The 18,365-nt window shown below is 57.9% G+C and overlaps 1 protein-coding gene across 1 annotated transcript; it reads right to left on the bottom strand.

Moving 5' to 3' along the window:
* Nucleotides 1-1,429: 1,429 nt before the first annotated feature.
* Nucleotides 1,430-15,345, bottom strand: CACTIN (cactin, spliceosome C complex subunit). The gene is made up of 10 exons (XM_084250292.1): nt 15,036-15,345; nt 11,778-12,258; nt 9,150-9,245; nt 8,587-8,732; nt 7,542-7,704; nt 7,348-7,462; nt 3,460-3,652; nt 2,694-2,816; nt 2,320-2,600; nt 1,430-2,107 (listed from the first exon to the last, which is right to left on the bottom strand). Exons 1-10 carry the CDS (start codon nt 15,233-15,235, stop codon nt 1,617-1,619), a joined length of 2,289 nt encoding a protein of 762 aa, XP_084106418.1. The 5' UTR covers nt 15,236-15,345; the 3' UTR covers nt 1,430-1,616.
* Nucleotides 15,346-18,365: the final 3,020 nt, after the last annotated feature.

The raw sequence follows: 18,365 nt of genomic DNA on the forward strand, positions 1-18,365 counted from the left end.
CGTCTAGAATAGGGCCACTTCCTTGTGAGAGGTGGGGCAGGGCAAAATGGAGGCCTAAGCTGTAGCAGGGAAACCTGGGATGCCTCAGGTCAGGGCTGGGAGGCGACCAGCGGCCTACGGGGTCCCTCTCAGCACTGCTAACACAGAAACTAGACTCGCACTGTGGGGGTGTGCAGCAGCACCCCTGACCTTACCCACCGGGTGCCCACAGCACCTCCAGGTGCAACAGTGAGAAATATCCCAGTGTAGTCTGTGGGTGACCCTTGGCCCAGGTGTGCAGCTCCTTGGCGCCCAGCCGTTATCCGTATCAGGAGCAGACGGTGCTCTCTGTGGGGGAGGTGAGACCAAGGAGGGGCAAAGAGCGAGAAAGTCATGGTGGCAAACGACTTTCTAACGAAACCACTGCTAGGTATTTTTAGGTGTGGTGTTTGTCTTCAGAAGTTCTTCTCGGTTCAGTTCAGCGCTCAGCCACATGTGCGCTGTGGTCACACACGATGCAGACAGCGGGGACGCTGGGTGTGGGAAGCCTCGCTGTGTGCCATTTCTGAAAATCTGAAATTACTCTAAAATAAAGTGTTTATTAAAAAAACATGCACTCACCAGTAGGCCAATTAAATGAAAATATGATTTCCCACCCCACCTAAAAAAGTCTTTTTAGAGAAACAACCTAAAATATTCCCAGATGAAATCTGGGTTCCGGGCTGGGCTGTCTGGGAGGCGGCACTTCAGGTCTGACGTAGGATTCTTCCCACTTTTGGTTGGAATTGTCTCTGTAATAAAATGTTAGAAGTTTGTTTCTGGGGTTGTCCTGCCCGAGGGGTGGCTGACAGTCCATGACAGTGGCTCTGCCTGTCTGGCTGACTGTCTAGCTGAGATGAGGGGGCAGCTCCATGGTGGCCGGGAGGCAGCCTGAGGAATGTGGCTGTGCTGACGCAGGATGCGGGCAGACACCCCGCAGCTCTGGAAGTGGTCCAGGTGGGGTACTGCAGCCTCACCCGGAGGCCAGACCCCCAGGAGTGCTGATGCTGGGTGGCCACAGGATGTTGTCTTGTGACCCTTGGGTCCTGGACCTGAAGGTGTATGACGATGTGCCCCCACCCCCCACCTGAGGGAGCCAACCCCTTGGCCAGCACCAGGGGCAACTAGGGAACCACAGAACTCAGATATCCCCTAGTTGGAACCTTCTGGAAGGGCACAGGAAAGGATCCAGGGCCCGTGGTTGCGTATTCGTGAAGGGCCCAGAGTCTGGGTTCTGTGGCCAGTGGTCACATCTAAGGGCTGGTCAACATCCTGGACTTGGGCTTCATGCCCCCTGCAAGCCTAGCGGCCCCATATCTGTACCCTGTGCCCTCTCCAGCCAATGAAGGCAGCCCCGCAGCACAGAAACCACAAGGCTGGGAGTGGAGGGGGAGGAGGCCTCAGCTCACCCATCTGGACAGAGGCCGGGGATGCTCGGTTTCTGAGCTCTGAAAACCCCACCTTCGGCCCCTCCCATAGGGCAGGACCCGGGGTCATGCATCCCCTTGGGTTCGATGGTGACGACCTTTCCATGCTGGCAAACAGGAGGCCCTAAGGGGAGCCCCAGGTGTGGCGTGAACCAGCCACACCCTCGCAGGTCACCGGCGGTAGCGGTAGCGTTTGAAGTGGAACCACAACTGGAAGATGCCATTGGCGAACTGGCAGCGGAAGCCGTGGCGGTGGGAGTACTCCCACTCACGGTTGACGATCTTGAAAGCGATGTCCTCGTAGGGCGGCCCGGCGTGGAAGCGCAGCGTGGCGAAGTCCTTGTTGTCGGCGCAGGCCTCCAGGAAGTACTCGGGCGTGGAGCGCTTGTCGATGAGATCGGGGTAGAAGATGTTGAACTTGTAGCCCTGCACGATCTTGGGTGGCGGGTTGTCGAAGTCGTAGTGCGTCTGGTTGTACTTGTTCCACTCGAAGCCCGTGTGTACACGGTTGAAGAATCGTGGCTTGCGCGGCCGGTACTTGTCTGCCCACAGGTAGGCCTTGCCCGTCAGCGGCATCTCCACGCTGAACTGCGCCTCGTCCTGGCCCATGCCCTCCTTGGCCCGCCGGAAGAAGATGTCCTCAGCGCTCTCGCTGGCGTCACCTGTGGGCCGGGGTATGCATCAGCCTGGGCCTGGCCCCGCAGGACCCCACCGCCCACTCTACAGTGGGCAAGACGGTCACACCCGCGTCTTGGGGGCCAACCCCTAAATGAATACGTGGGTGTGCAGGTGACTGCATGGAGGCGCAGGGGACCCGAGGGGGATGATGGGGGCCGGCTCATCATGCCCCCTTCGCCCAGGGCCCACCCAATACCTGTGACCTGGAGCTGCTGCCGCGACAGGTGCAGGCGCTGCAGGTCCTCATCTGGCTCCAGCACGTGGGCGTCCAGTGGCAGCTCGTGGGCCGTGAGCAGCCGGGGGCTGTATTTGCCTGCGTCGTAGTCGTCCAGGCTCTGCTGGATCAGGTCCTCCTCCATGAGCACGGCCTCCCCGTCCGCCTCGCCCTCAGCTGGGGCTGTTCCTTCTGCCTCTGGCTCTGGGGGGCCGCCCTCTGAGGGCCCGGGTGGGGTTGGGGCTGGCTCCTCAGGCTCCAGGCTGCAGACCAGAGGAAGGGTGGGTGGCTGCCGGGGGCCCCTGCAGAGGCTGGGGAACCCGGACGGGGTGGGAGTGGGCCAGGGCATGGCTTACCTGTGTCCAGGAGACTGGGGCTCCTGCTTGAGAATGGGGAACAGTGGCTCACTCTCCACCCCCTGCTCCTGTTTCAGCTTATACAGCTTCTGCCGCAGCACGTCCTGGTGCCGCTCCCGAAGCCTGGATCAAAGCGCAGGAGTCACTTCCACAGGCGACACTCAGATGGGGGCCCTGCCACCATCACCCCACACCCTCTTTGGCTTCACAAGACCCTCCTTTTGCTGTGAGGTAGAAGGGCAGCAAGCCATGGCGCTAGCTGGGGTTGCTGCCCAGCTGCAGCTAGTCCAAGGTCAAGATTCTGGTCACAAGGAAACTGACTTGGAGACATGGGGTCATGGACTCAAATGGCCCCTGGCTGTACACGGGTATCCCTAAGCGGCTGAGGCCTACGGGGCAGGCCAAGCCAGATGCAGGGCTGGCAAGGAGGGGAGAAATTCAGAGGCATTTACACAGGCCCCGTGTTTACACAGTGGTGCCAAGCATGCTGAGAATGTGTACACAGAGTGGGGGCCAGCGGCCCTGGACTTCCTGTGATGCCTGCTGACAGGGAAACAAAGGCCTGGCTAGGAGAAAAGGACAACTGCTAATGGCCAGCTCCACCTGGCCCCTGACTCCTGGTAGGGAGCATGGGAACATGGTAGGGGCTTTAGGGAGGACAAAAATCTGTGGGACTCTAGGGTTAGTCAGGGGCAGCTCCCGGTGACATGGCTCCTGGCTCCCGGGTGAGCTCCCAAGAGGGGCTAAGAGCTGCCCACTTGCTCACCTGGCTCGAGCCATGTGGGCCCGCAGCTGCTGCAGCAGGCTCTCCCAGTAGCCCATGTCCAGGTTGGGACCCCCGGCCCGGATCTTGCCCTCGATGCCCTGGAAGATGACCTGCAGCTGGCTGTACGTTTTCCCCTTGAAGACTGACTGCACATCAGAGCTGACCGAGGCGTTGACGCCTTCCCGCCTCTCACCTGCATGGAACAGGGGTGCTCAGCGCTGGCCTAGCCCTCCACCTTGCCTCCTCACCGACTTCCCAGGGTCCTGCCTTGTCCCTGGCTTCTGACTCACCCATGACCCTGGCTGCATTATTCGAATGCACTAAGTTGGCATCAGGCCTTGGACCCTGGCCCCTAAGTCTGAGGGAGGCTGGGCATATATTTCTGGGCCTGACCTGGGGGTCTGGGAACCTTAGCATCCAGGTTCAAGTTTGAGTGCCTTGGCCCAGTACACCTTCCACTCTCTGCTGGGTCTGAACCACACGGTAGGGGACTGGATGGTTCACTCAGTAGCCAGCTATCCAAACTTCAAATCCTGCTCTGCCAGTCCCATCTGTGAGCCTGGGCAAGTGGTTCACCCTCTCTTGGCCTCAATTTCCCCTCTGTAGACACGAGAGAGAACACATGTAGCACTTGCTGTGTACAGCGTGAAGGATGCTGCTCCCAGGCACTGTGCCTGCCATTGTGTCTCTTGGGAAGTCCTGATGCTACCCCCAGGACAAACAGGCCCCCTATGTCCTACAGGAGACTCTCATGGATTCTCTCAAGGCTGGGGGCTCAGGGACCTTTCTCTCCCCTCCGGACTGTGAGGCCCCTGAGAATAGGGGCAAGATGCCCCTCCATGCTCCAGTATACCAGCCTCCTTGTTGCTCACGAGACACCAAACCCTGCTCCAGGGCCTTTGCACATGCAGTACTTGTTACCAATAACTTTCCTCTCCATCCAGTTTGCTCCCTGGATCCCACCCATCACTGACGATCAGTGAGAATGTCCCCTGTACCAGGAAGTCCTCCCTAACCACCACATTATCCCCTTGGCCTGGATGTCCTTAGGCTTCCGGCTGTGGTTTCCCCAGCTCTGTGCTGGGCCCACAGGCAGCTGAGTGTACGCAGTTGTGAGTAAATGGAGGATAGGTAGCCAGCTCTTGCTCCCAGCTGGCTTTTCCAATGCTTCCGGGGGTCAGGTTGAGATGGACCTGAGTCCCTCCAGACACCAACCTGGGACACTAGAATCAGAGATTCTGTCCCATGCCGGGCACCTGAGCAGTCCTGGGTAGCAATGGACTCAGCAGCAGGCCCACCGGGCTGGCAGGCTGACGTAGGTCTCTTAATAGGTACAGATACATTTCGTAACCAAAACTGAATTCGGCAACAACCCCCAGGCCCATCTAAGCAGAGCCACATCCTGTGCACACAAAAACAGAAACTGGATCTATGCTTGTTCAAAGCGACAGTTGCTGGGGAAAAAGAAAAACCCAGCCAGCCAGTCAGCTGCTCCCGTGAGAGCCAAGTGCTGCGGAACCCCGTTTGAGGAGGCCTAGGTCCGCAGGTGGCTGTGCCGGGGATGCCGCCTGAGCACCCAGCAACAAGGCCCGGGGGTCCATGTGAGGGACCACGTTTGGGAGAGGTGTTACTGCGGGGAGGACCCGCAAGCAGGCCCAATGGAGAGGGCACAGAGGCAGCTGGGACCCGCTTTCTGCTGCACAGCCCACTGAACGGTGAGAATTTCCCAGTTACAGCAACAGGAAAAAGAAAAAGAAAAGGAAACAGCCCAACTTAATTTAAAAAGAAAAAAGGACAGCGCCAGATGGGTTTCGGTTCCTGTTTTGAAAATCAATCCGAAGGGAGAAACGGGAACTCATCTTTGAGGACACCTGGAGTGACCTGGGACCCGCCCCGCCACAAGTAAGGACGCGTCGGAGAAAGGGGAGGGAGGGGCCACAGCTACCAGGCCCCAGTGGACTTGAGATGACCGTGGACTTTACGCACTGAGAACTCTGGAAAAGGGAGCGGCGGCAGCACGTCCCTCAGACTTCCCCAGACAGCTGCTGGGGCCTCGACCTCTGAAGGAAAAGGTCTAGTCCTGCCCTCGGAGTCCTGTACCCAGCCAGGCGTCGCCAGCTCCAGGAGAGCCAGAGGACATAAGAGGATTTCCTGCTTCTCCTCAGAGATTACCAGTGGACACACCCTGCTGAGAGGAGGCCTCAAACCACGGACAAGGGAGATGTGCAGTCCCGGAGAGAGGTCCCACACAGCGCAGGGAAGGCGCAGGATGGTGGCTGGGCAACAGCTGGGGCCAGCCTGCCCTCAGCGGGGGCGGGAGACACCAGGGTACCGGGTGGGGAGAGGAGGCTTGATGGGCACTTTGAGTCCGACCACCTGCAGCGTCCAGCTGGAGGCCGGTTGGTGGTGGACACGTCAGCCCCACCGGAGGCACCTGACAGCTGCACCGGCCCACCCCACACTCCTCTGGTCCTGCTTATCACCCCTCCCCTGGCCACAACCAACAAAGGGGCTGGGGCTGGTCCCCGAGGAGGTGCCAACCAGGCAAGGTTCCCCACTGCTTGGTGGCCCAGACCTGTACCCCAGCCATGTTCACAGCTACCACTCTGCCAGTGGCCCCACAGCACCCCTCCAGCTAGAACTCTAGATCAGCCTCGCAGCCACCAAAGGAGACATGTCCTGACCAAAGGGTGGTCCCCAGCACCCCAGAAGCACTGAGGGAAACTGACTCCATTTCAAAGACAGGAAATAATTTCTCCTTTCCCTAAAAGCAAGCAAGGTCTCCAGATCACCGGCCCCCGCCGCCAGTGACAGGCAGACAGGCTCTGGGAGGGGAGAGCAGGCCCCTGCCATGGCACATGGGCCGGGAAGTGAGACTCGGGGCTCTCAGGAGCTGATGTCATGAAAGCTGGGGGCTCAGGGAGCTGGATTAAGGGAGAGGGAGGGCAGGACTGCTACGGTGGGCTCTGCCCCCGAGGACGCCAGGTGGTCTGTGGGGCCAGGGATGCTGCCGGGAACAAAGCATCAGAGGACCTCCCCGGTGGCGCAGCAGTTGAGCGCTGGGTTGCAAAGCTGCCCGCAGCCTCTGCAGCGCCAGTTCGATCCCCGGCTGCTCCCCGGCCACCGGAGGAGGGTCCCACAGGGCGCGCAGACCTCTCCTGCCGCCCGCTGCTCCCCTCAGCAGTGTACTTCGGTCCTTCTGCCTGCTCTGCTCCCCGCTCTGGCTCTGGTGAATTCTCTCGCCCTCCCGCGCTTCTGACTGTACCCAGTACTTGTATAAATAAAAAATCTTAAAAACAAAAAACAAAAAACAAAAAAAACAAAGCCTCAGAGTGACCCAGACCGGATGGCAGCGGGAGAGCTGGCTTAGTGCTCCTTCCCCTCAGCACTACATGCACACACTCATCTGAGGGAAGGAAATGTCAGTTAGAAAAGACTGTCATGTTGAATAGATGGGCGGCGTGGGTTCCTGGCCAAGTGGCGCTGGGTCCTGCTCTGAGACGGAGCTCCCAGGAAATCTTGAAGCCCAACAAAAAAGATGTGACTGTCACCGGCTCTTCACCATGCCACTAAACGACCATTCGAAGGAAGCTAGGTCTGGATGTCTCAGCATTCTGAGACTCCAAGACCTGGGGAGTTGACAGAGTCCCCCACCATCAGGAAGCGAGCCCCGCCCTAGGCTGATGCTGCTGGTCAGAGGCCCCGAGAGGGAGAGCCAAGAGGGCAAACAACCTGCAGGTGAGGACAGGCCCTTTGGTGAGCCCAAGGCTTCCCGAGGAGTGACCTGGCCTTTAGCGCTCCCATCAGATCTGGATATGCGCCCCCAAGGGCACACCCCCTAGCATCTCTCTGGGCACCCCAACTTGGACACGCGCTGCTTTAGGTTACCTGGCCCCTTGCCCGAGGCCTCCAGTTTGCGGAGCTTGGAGATTTCATCCTCCGTGATAATGGTCATGTCCCGCCAGAAGTCTGCATTCTTGCCTTGCTCGAGCTCCATGTATACCTGGGGGCGCAGAGGGGATGGTGAAGGCTTGTCCTGGAGGTGCTGGGGGCCTGGGTGGGGGTCCGGGGGTTGATGGTACCTGGATGTCCTCAAGCAGGTCTTCCATGTCAGCCACAGTGAGCCCGTTGAGGAAGGTGTAGGGCTCATGCATCTCCACGGCCAGGTCGTCATCCTCAGCACTGATGTACTTGGCGAGCAGGTCAATGGGCTTGGCTCGGCCATCGCGGATGCGGATCTTGGAGCTGCCAGGGGGCAGGGGCGAGGTCAGAGGCAGCTATGTCCTTCTTCCTCAGGACCCTGCCTCTGGGGACACCAGTGCAGGAGATGGGGGGAGTTTGGATAGAGGGTAAAGGAAGGCATCCTGTAAAAGGGGGTGCTGGGTGGAGGAGCAAGACAGGCTCAGAAGCCACAGACCAGAGAGGGCAGAGACAGGAGCACACGTAAGGTCAGGAGAGTGGGAGCAGGGCAGGGGCACGAGGCAGACGGGACCACCTCCCCCCTGTGGATGGCGCCTGAGTCCTGTGAGGCCATGGGTCAGAGGCTGCTCCTGGTCCCACCCGTGGGAGCCCTGGGCCAGCAGGCCTGGTCCCTGCACAGGACCAGTGTGGCTTACAGGCAGCAGGGCCAGGGGGCGGGGGTGGGGGAGACACTAAACATGGGCTCCTGTGCACACACACTGAGGCTGGGACTCAAACACCCACTGTGCAGCCTTGGGCAACTCATGGGCCCGAGGAGCCTCTTTTTCCTGGCCCGTAAACGGCGCTAGTGGGTGAACCACTGGCATGGGCTGGGTGTGGCAAAAGGGCTCAGGTGGTCAGCACTTTAGGATCCAGCACAAGCTCCTCGGCAGATGCAGCTCCGCAATGCGGACGGAGGGGCAGTCAGATGCCTCCTCACCACACAGGCTGACGGGAGACTGGAGGGTGCAACACACCCTCCAGAGGGGCCCCCTGGCCCCTGAAAGAGTGACCAGGGGAACCCAAAGGAAGCAGCAGGTTCTAGGCAGTGGGGCCAGCAAGTAAAAAGGCCCAGGGCAGACACAGGTGCTTGGATCCAGAAGGGTGGCAGAGTGAGGGGACGGAGGGTGGGGAAGGGTGCCCCCTCTCCCCAGGGTGGCCCCACACCGCAGCTTGGCCTGCTGGAGGTGGAAGTTGTCCTCCTGCTCCTCCCATGTCTTGAAGTGCTCCGCCTCCTTCTCCCGCTGCAGCATCTCCAGCTCCTGCTCGCGCATGGCCTTCTCCCGCTCCCGCTCCAGCCGCAGCTGCTTCACCTGAGGGTGCACGGGCAGGGTGGGGGCCGGGGTCTGAAAACTGCATAATGGGGGTCCCGTTGGGTCTGTCCAGTGCCTTTTTGGGCCATGGGGTCTCCTGGGGTCAAGGATCAAACTATGACTCGGGTCTGGCCCTGATCCATTGGCCATGGACACACAGATGCCCGAGGCTTTGGTCAGACCTTGGGGCTGACGGGGCCCTCTTTCAGCCGCTCTGACGGCAGCGTTCAGAGTGAAGCTGAGAGATGGAGGGGAACAGCTTGCTGGAGACACTGAGCCCTTGGATCCGGGCCTAAGCCACTTCAGTTGGATTTTTCATGTAAGTCAGTCAAGTCCTGCTTGACTTAAGCCAGAGTGAGTGGGCCTTGAGTCCCCTTGAGGGAAGGACCTCATGTGGGCAACAGGGGGCACCCCCACCTTCTGCAGCTCCAGCCGATTGTCCTCCTGGATTCTCTTGTTCCGCTCCTTCAGCTCCTTCTCCTCCAGGTGACTGATTCCCTTCTTCTCCAGTGCCTGGAGGGGCCAACCACATTCCCACTGAGCAGTGATGCCTTCCCCATTGCTCTCCTTGGCACCACCCCCAGGGAGCCTGGGACACACCGTCTATGAGATGAATCAGGCCAAAGCATTTGCTCTGAAGACAGGAGAGCAAGGCTGAGAGAGCAGTAACCTACCCATGGTCACACCGCCCAGACTTGCGCTCAGAGACAGCGCCTCCTCAGAGGCACCAAAGTCAATCTGACACAGCCCAACATTACAGAGCACCCCAGCCCATGAATGAGACGTGCGCCAAGACATAGGAAAGGCGGCCACCCCAACTCTGGGGGACTCATGGGAGAACCTCGCTGAGGCCCACTCTCTGATTTCATGCTGAGGCCTAGCTGTACTGGCTACGCGGTGCCCGCACTATTCAGAGTCCAGCAACTGCTCAGGGAGGCAGGAACAGTGAGGGAATGAGAGGCTGAAAGCACATGAGCCTCAGATCACCAGAGCATGGGGATAAATGGTTCTCCACACTTAGGCCCCTGGGAGTGCCACGAACACAGTCAGTGGCTCTTCCCTGTCTGCCCCACCTAAGAGGGTGCTTATGTAAAAGGCTTGGAGACCCACGTCCCCCGACATGACGTCGCAACTGCTGACTGAGCAGGGTTGAGCTCTGCACTTCCCGTCATCTCCCCCAGGCTCCCAGGATTCAAGGACCCCCTGGTACCTGGAAAATGTGCCTCCAAGGGGACATAGGGCTGCCTGGCTTAGGACCTCCTCGTGACACCGGTGCTGCTCTGGCCACTGAGGTGGGCTCACGGTACGGGCACTTTCTACCCCGTGCTGCACAGTGTAGAGCTGAGGGCCTGGGTGAGGGGGCCAGACGACCCAGTCATTCAAGAGCAGGGTGACCTTGGGCAAGCGACTCCACCCTGAGAAGGCCTCAGTGAGAGCTGACACAGACATGTGCAAAGTTCCTCAAATGACGCCCGGCACTGGGTCCACTGTCACCGCCCACTCTGGTGGATCCAAGCACAAGAGATGTGACGTTGCCTGGACTGCTGACCTGTCCGGTGCCCTTCCTGCACTGGAGGCCTGAGGCTGAGCAGGGGGTTTACACCCTGTGTGCTCATCACTGGAGGGGCCAACAAAGCCCTCAATGCAGGGTGCGCTCCCTGGGGCCAGGCCAGGCTCCCAGAAAGGCTTGTGGAGGAAACACTGAACACACACGCCTGCAAGGCCCTCACTCCGCACTTACCCAGAGCCCACCACGAGTGCGAGCAGAGCGGCCCAGTGGAACCTACAGACCGGCAGGAACTGTAAGCCTGGCCGTGTCTGGATGTCTCTGGGACACCTTTCTGGACTGCTCACTGTAAACAGCAGCTGCCACCTGCCTGCCCTGTCTTTGGTGGACTCGGCTAGTCTGGTTCTCCATAGCCTGACCCCCTGTGAGGGTTCACACAGGCCCACACCTGGCAGACACGCATCTTATCTGTTAGTAAAGTACTAGGGAGCGAGAAAGAGTATCAGGGAGCCCAAAGGGGCCAGGAAGACCTCCCAGAAGAGGACACACACCAGCTGAGACCTGAAGGATGAGCAAGAGCAGTCATGGGAGAGGCAGCGGGTCCCAGCAGAGGGGGCTAAGCGCACAGGTTCCAAGGCGGGATGGGCTCCTATGTCCAGACAGCCGTGGAGAGCTGCCTGGAGGCATGTGGTGAACGGGGGTACCAGCTTCTGACTGTGGCCCCCCCCCACCCCGCTCAGGTGCTGTGTTGGCTTGATTTGTGTGCTCCCCTCTCCCCACCATGATGTCCCCATCCCGCCCCTGGAAATGGTGAATGGGACTTTATTTGGAGAGAGGGTCTTTGCAGTTGTAATTAGTTGAGATCAGATTGGAGCAGGCTGGGCCCTAATGCAATGACTGGTGTCCTCAGAAGACAGACATCTGGATGCAGGGACAGAGGGGAGAAGCTGTGTGACAACAGGGGCGGGCATGGAGTGATGCAGCTCTAGGTCGAGGCTAGAAAGCACCCAGCAGGAGCTGGGAGAGGCGGGACAGGACTCTCCGCCAGAGGCTGCCGAGGGAGCATGACCAGTGACACCCTGATTTCAGGTCCCTGGCCTCTAGAACTGGGAGAGAGAAAGTGTTGCTTCAAGCCACGCACCTGAGGCTATGGCTGGCAGGTGAAGGATCGGTGTTTAATTTTCATCTTTCAAGTGAAATGACAGTGATAAACTCTGAGCCAACAGAGCAGCAATGACTGGGAAACCCCACTTGTTGTCCACGCTGTTTGAGGTCTGGCCAGGTTTGGGCAAAGGTTCTACACAGCAGGACAGTTAATGGAATGAAAGCGGCAGAAAATGAGGCGCAGAAGTTACGTAGAAGATAAACTAAAAGGCAAAGTGTCGCCTTGGAATGTTTGCTGGGAGAGCTAAGTCACACCTCTTGAAACAAGTTGTAAAAAGCGTACAAAGCAAAAGCCTTTGGAAAGGCAGGAAGGGCGGCCAATGGTGCAGACTCAGGAGGAAGCAGCATGCGCCGCACGGGGACAGCGGGCTCACCTTGTTCCAAATGAAGGTGCCCAGGAGATTGTTGTCGCCGAAGGGGTTGTCAGTGTTGGTGTAGCCCATGTACTCCTCCCCCCAGCCCATCTTCTCCCGCTTCTTCCTCTCTTTTGCCTCCTTCTTGGCCAGCCGCCGAGCCCGCTTTTCCTCTGGCGTCTCGAAGGCCTTCATCAGCTCCTCCTGCTGCTTCCGCTCCTCGCGCAGGCGCAGCCGCTCCTGCAAGCTTTGCTGCTGGCTCAGGGCGGCTGCTGCCTCCTGAGGACTCTGGGAGTGGTCTGGGGATGCTGAGCTGGATCCGGAGGAGCCTGGAGACCAAGAGCGTGTCCGTCGCCGGCGGACCCATCTGCCACGTTGCTGCTGCCTCCGCTCATCACCTGAGTTGGACCGAGAGGACCGGTCCTGTGAGTGACAGCGGGGTGGTGGGGGACTCCGGCTCTGCCTCCCTCGCCGCTTCCATCGCTCTTCCTCTGAATCTGACCTGCAGAAGGAATCCGAAAAGGTCTGCTTACTGTTTGCGGGTCAGTCATTTATCTGACAGGCCTTTGTTAAACACCTCTGTAAGTGCCAGGCAGGGTTCTAGATTCTGGAACACAGCATTGACAGTGACAGTTCCTGCCCTCTGGGGGCTCATGTCAGCACACTGACACACCACATAATAGCAGACAGTGCCAACAGCCACAAAGAACAGTGATACAGAGTTAAGGGATGGAGAGATCAGTCTCAGGATTTCCGAGTGGGTCATTCTGGAGAAAGTAGGGAGGAAGCTACAGGGAGAGCTGGAGAAAGAACACTCCTAGCACAGCAAGCACAAAGACCCTGGGGCAGGATTGTGTCTGATGTGCGAGAGGGTCTGAGTGGCTGAAGAGTTGTGAATGAGGAGGACAAAGGGAGGCAGAGGGGAGGGCAGGGGCGGCTGGCATGGATGGCCCAGGTGCTGTAAGCACAGGAACCCGAGGGCCTGACAGGTCTATGCCAAGGGCAGTCTTACCAGAAGGTAGTGTTTAAACTGGTCCTATAGGATAGGCAGGAGTGAACTGGGCTAAGACAGACACCGAAGTGAAGGACAGTGAAAACAGGGAATGGAATGCTGAGTTCCTACGGGTGGATTTCTTAATGCTGGAGACCTTCCGAATGTGGAGAAGAACAGCTGAGTCTGAAGTATTCTGTTAAACACAACTAAGCGACATCAAAACTAAGCAACAAAACCCAATTATTTTGGAGTTCTTAAATACAGAATAAATTTCATCAAATTTTCCTTAACAACATTGATTAATTATGAATCTAGGATGACTGATTCTTGTGGATAATTCAAATACTAGAAAGCAGTAGGCAAAAAATTACAAAGATGACAATAACAGATTTAATGCTACACATGAATCAGTGCTAAGAACATCAACATCAGAGGCTTAACCCAAAGTCAGCAAGCTTTTTCTAGAAAGGGCCAGCCTATGCGCTACAACAGTAGAGATGTTATGTTCAAGGCAGCCAGAAAGAGCATGTAAACAAAGGGGCACCGCCGTGTTCCACTACAATAGTCCCCCCTTCTCCGTGGCAATACCTTCCACGACTCCCAGTTGGTGTCTGAAAGCAAGGATAGTATCAGACCCTACCATGTTTACATCATACACATTTATGATAGTTTAACTTGTAAGTTAGGCACAGTAAGAGATTAACAACAAAATCTACGATATAATAATATTAAATAATGAATAAACTCATAAAATGATAACAATATATCCATAAACATTATGTCTCCCAAAACATCTTATTCTCAGTATTTTCGGATCGCGGTTAATGTGGATGACTGAAAATAAAGTTGTACATAAGGGGGAAGTAAAATTTTCTGGACACCAAAATTTGAGTTTCGGGCCTCCCCGGTGGCACAGCGGTTGAGCGCTGGGTTGTGAAGCTGCCCGCAGCCTCTGCAGCGCCGGTTCGATCCCCGGCTGTTCCCCGGCCACCGGAGGAGGGTCCCGCATGGCACGCAGACCTCTGCTACTGCCCGCTGCTCCCCTCAGCAGTGTGTTTCATCAGTCTGCCTGTTCTGTTCCCTGCTCTGGCTCTGGTGAATTCTCTCACCCTCCCGCGCTTCCGACTGTACCCAGTGCTTGTGTAAATAAATAAATCTTAAAAAAAATTGAGTTTCATGTAATTTTCACATATCACGGAATACTCTCCTCACCCCCCCTTCCCCTTCATCATTTAAAAGTGTAAAAAACTATTACTGGTTTTTTATTACTGGTTCATAGGCTGTAGTTTGCCAATCCCTGGTTAAACAATTTATTCATAATTTCTCTCCTGCTGCTTGTATCTTCTAAGATTCCTGGGTGGCAACGATATTCCATACCTTTAAAATGAAAAGCCACCTTGTCAAACCGAGAGGACGATGAGCTGTGCCTGCCTCCAGTCACTGACTGGTGTGGACAGCACGCTCTGGGGACAGGGACAAAGCATGCCTAGGGAGGGGCGGCGGAGACCCTGAGGGCACAGATGTGCAAAAGGTGGGGCAGGGACCCGCCTGGGTGTCACTCCTGGGTTGAGCCAGCACTGGGACCCAGGTCTGGGAGTCCCCATCACCATGCTGGTTCCTTCAGGGTGGAGAAGACTCAAGCCAAGTCTTGCCCCATCTTCAGAAAAAAAGAACTGCAAACAGACAGGGGGGACTCGGACCCAAGGCTCCGAGTCGAATCCTTCTACTTGCAATCAACAGTTCTTCCTTTTTACACCCCCCACCCCCCGTTAACAGCCCACCAGCAAGTGTTGTCAACTCTATTCTGAAACCCCTCTTAAATCTAACCAGTTCCCCACAGCCTTCCTCTCGTGAAGGCCGCCACCACCTTTCGTCTGCAGCGCTGGACCATCCTCCTCCTCCCTGGTGTCACGTCCGCCGCGCCCGCCCCCAGTCCCTTCTCTCCACTAAAGGGAGTTCTGTAAGCCAGTCGGACCACATCACCCCATTGCTCAAAATCCTCGCACACCTCTCTCTCCCCGAATAACCGCAAACCCCTCACTACCGCACACGAGGCCGCACCGTCCAGCCTCCCGTTACTCCTCCGACCTCATCTCCTGCTCCCCTCCGCCTCGCCCCCGAGCTCGCCGGTGTTCCTCCAAGCAGCAGGCGCCCTGCCGGGACGCCTCGCCTCGGCCCGCGGCCGGACGTCTCCTCGCCCGGGCGGACCTCCCTGGCTACCGCGGCGCCTCCCCGCTGCTCGACGGCAGAAGCCGCGGCCCGGCGCCGCGCACGCAGGGACCCACCTGCGCTCCCGGCTCCGCCGCCTCCGCCTGCGCCGCCCCTCGTCGTCCCGGCGCCGCCGGCTTCGCCGCCCATGACTCCCGCTCCGACTTCGACTCCGGCTCCCGCTCCGGCTCCTCTGCCTCCTGCCTCTGCGACCCGCGGACCGCGAGCGCGAGCGTGTGTCCCGACCCATCGGCGGGGACGGCGGCGCACACGACATCCGGGGCCTGCGCCGGGGGCCTTCCCCATCGCGGCGCGCGCCGTGCTGCCCGGCCCGCGCCTGAGCCAGCCGGGGGAAGGCCGCCCCGCGGGGACGCCGAGGGCCCGCAGCCGCCCCGCCTTGCGCACCCAGGGGCCGCGGCGGGGACTCCGGTTGTACCGTCGCTTCCGCCCTGGGTTGGGGGGGCGGGGGAAAGGGGGGGCAGGATCCTCAGGCAATGCCGCGGCCAGCCCCTGTGGGTCCTCGCGCCTCAGGGCGCCTGAGGAGCTGTGGGCGGAGCAAGGGCCAACCAGAAACTGAGCGGGGCGGGCCCTGGGGTGACGGTTTCAAGAATCGGATCCGAGGATGAGGTGGAACTGGCTTGGGCGGGGCTTGGATGCGGAACTTAGAGGGCAGGGGACCAAGAAAAGAGGGGGCTCGGGCGGGGTCGAGGGAGGAGAACGTGCGGGGCAGGGTCTGGGCTGATGGCGGCGGCCAAGCCGCCAGGCCGCGGGCCGGAGTCCTGACAGCCGGGACCCGGCACGGAGGCTGCAGAGACTTAGACGCTGGCTGAGCACCCGTCAGTGCCCTTCTTGCCTCAGCACCTGCCAGTGAATATCTGGGTGGGGTTAAGCGTTCACCTTAAACATGGGGAAAGCCCTGCGTTCCCCACTTCATCTCATAGAGAAACTGAGACTCCAGAGAGAGCAGGTCATTTGAACACTCTCCTGCCTCTTCCCGAGCGAGGCAGCTTGCAGCGAGGATTTCAACTTTGTGGGCCAGCTTTATTCTGTGGGTGCTGGGCAACCGCGGGAGGGTTTTGAGCAGGGAGAGCTGAGCCCTGGTCACAGGCGGGTAGGGAGGATGGACCGCAGTGGACAGGACTGAAGGCTCTTGACGTCCTGCTCCTAGAGCCCCCCACGCCCCAGAGGATTTTTATTATCTTAATTTAAGCCAACTCTTTCAATATTTACCTCAAAGTACAACTTCATACTTCCCTCCTCCCCCTCACGCTGGCTCTGTGGTGGATGGTGGTAAGGCTGGAACCTTCTCGGGGACATCAGAAGACCATACCTGCCACCTCTGAAAACGAACCTGCTTGTCATGGGATGTGCTTGGTTTGGGTGATGGGATGGCTCCCAAACGTGAAGAGGGTGTGGTCTCTTGATTTTGGAAATGCAAATACATCCTTGAGTACTTGCATACTCACCCTTGAAGATGAGGAAAGCACATTCCACCACCTGCTAAAGGAGCCCTGCCGCCCTATGATTAAAACCCGGTTTCCAAGGGTTCACTTACTTTTAAGTGTTTTTCAAATCGGAAGTTTGGGAGAAATATTTCCCCTTAAAAGGGGTCTGTGCATTATTCAATTTGAGCAATTCTGGCAGAACAGATACAGACTTCGGGGAATGTTTGTTCCTTTGCAATGGGTTGCGCTGAGCTCAGAAGCTTGTAAGTTTTCTGAGCTGAATTGGAATCATAAGGAAAGCAGTGCTTCAGGCATTAGGGTTCCTGTTATTTTAAATCTTACTAAGATTTCTTTTCGCCTTTGTTAATAATCATCCTCAGATTCTTGGGACCCAGAGAGGCGCAGAGAGGCAGCACTGCTCATTACCCGATTTATTAGAGGTCTCTTCAACGTAAAAAGAGGGTGGGGCGGTGGGGATGGGGCAGGGGTCCAGGGCTGCATACAAGTTTTTGGGGGCCAGCAGTGGCTGTAGGTTACAGAGGTGCCCACGGCTCTGGGTTTGAGCAGGACCGCGTCCTGTGCCCAAGTAGGCCGTGCTCCGGATTGTCACACACCAGACCAGGGGCTGAGCACGGGGAACCCCCGTTGAGAATTAAGACACACAAGGTTTGCAGTTTTGTTGTGTTTCAAAATCAGTTCGGCCATAAAAAACGAGTTAAGGAGGGTGGGGGCAGGCAATGCAACTGAGCCACCAGAGAAAAGGCCGCAACAAGGGAGCTTGTCCTGGAGCAGAACCGAGGGGCTGCAGTGACAGTACCATGGCGAGGGACCCCACAGGTTGGGGGGGGCGAGTATTGCACTGAGCCAGGTGCTGGAGGGAGGAGGCAGAGGACACATGGAAGGCTCCACCTTGTCAGTCTCAGAAACGCCTGTCACGTTTACAGTACAGCAATTCAGACACAGCCCACATCCACGGCCACAGCAGCCATCAGAGAACAGGAAGGATATTTACAGATTTACAGATATCTATCCTGGGGGCAACAGCAGGTGGGTCCAAGCCTTCCTCACCTGGAAGTTCACTGCCTGCCCTCCCACCCTCAAAAGAATAAGCAAAGGCCTTGCACCGACACAGACCGAGGACCACTTTAGCATCCGTTTGACAGTTTTCTCAAAAGGGACAATGAACGTGGCCAACACAAAAATAGGTCTCCAAGGGTCTTCATGACTTAACACAAAAATAGATACGTCATGATATCTGGGGATATGCGATTTCTCTAAATCAGCATCCAACTGACTCTTCCATGATTCAGGAAAGCCCAAGGGGCCCAACAAGACAGGCAGGCCCGACGGGGCCACACGGATGGTCCCCCCTTCCTGAAGCTCCAGGTGGATGTGGGCCAACTCTCCAGGACTATGTGCCTGCTGTGCTGGTCACCCCCACAGGGCTCACCATGTCTCTGACTCCTGGGCGGGGACCCCAACGTGGGTCCTGTAAGTCCTTGAGGGTCAAGACGTGCCTCCTTTACATCTTTGTCCATTCAGTCTGCTTCCCCACGGGCAGGATGGGCCAGGGACGGACTGACCACTCGAGGTATCCAGCCAGGGTGTCTGCAGACGCCGGTCTGAAATCCAGCAGGATGCTTCCCTGATCTGGACAAATGCTCCTGGCAGGACGGAGAGGGTGTCTTTTTCCTTCCAGTCAGGATCCCACAGGTGTGCTGTGATGGGTCCTCCGAAGGGTGGCCCCCTTGAGGCTCCCTTCCCCTGCCGCGTTCTGCAGGAGTGTCCCCAGCAGCCCGGCTCACGAGCCGGGGCACGGGGAGAGCTAGTTCTCCATGGGGGAAGACAGCAGTCAGGCCGACGGTCCCTCTGAGCTGGGCGACAGGAGACAGGGAGGGAGCCACATAGCAGGAGGAAGCAGGATACGCACAGCTGAAATGGACTCATAAAATCAAATTCTGG

This window comes from Talpa europaea (genome assembly GCF_964194135.1).
Source record: "Talpa europaea genome assembly, chromosome: 12".
Taxonomy (NCBI): domain Eukaryota; kingdom Metazoa; phylum Chordata; class Mammalia; order Eulipotyphla; family Talpidae; genus Talpa; species Talpa europaea.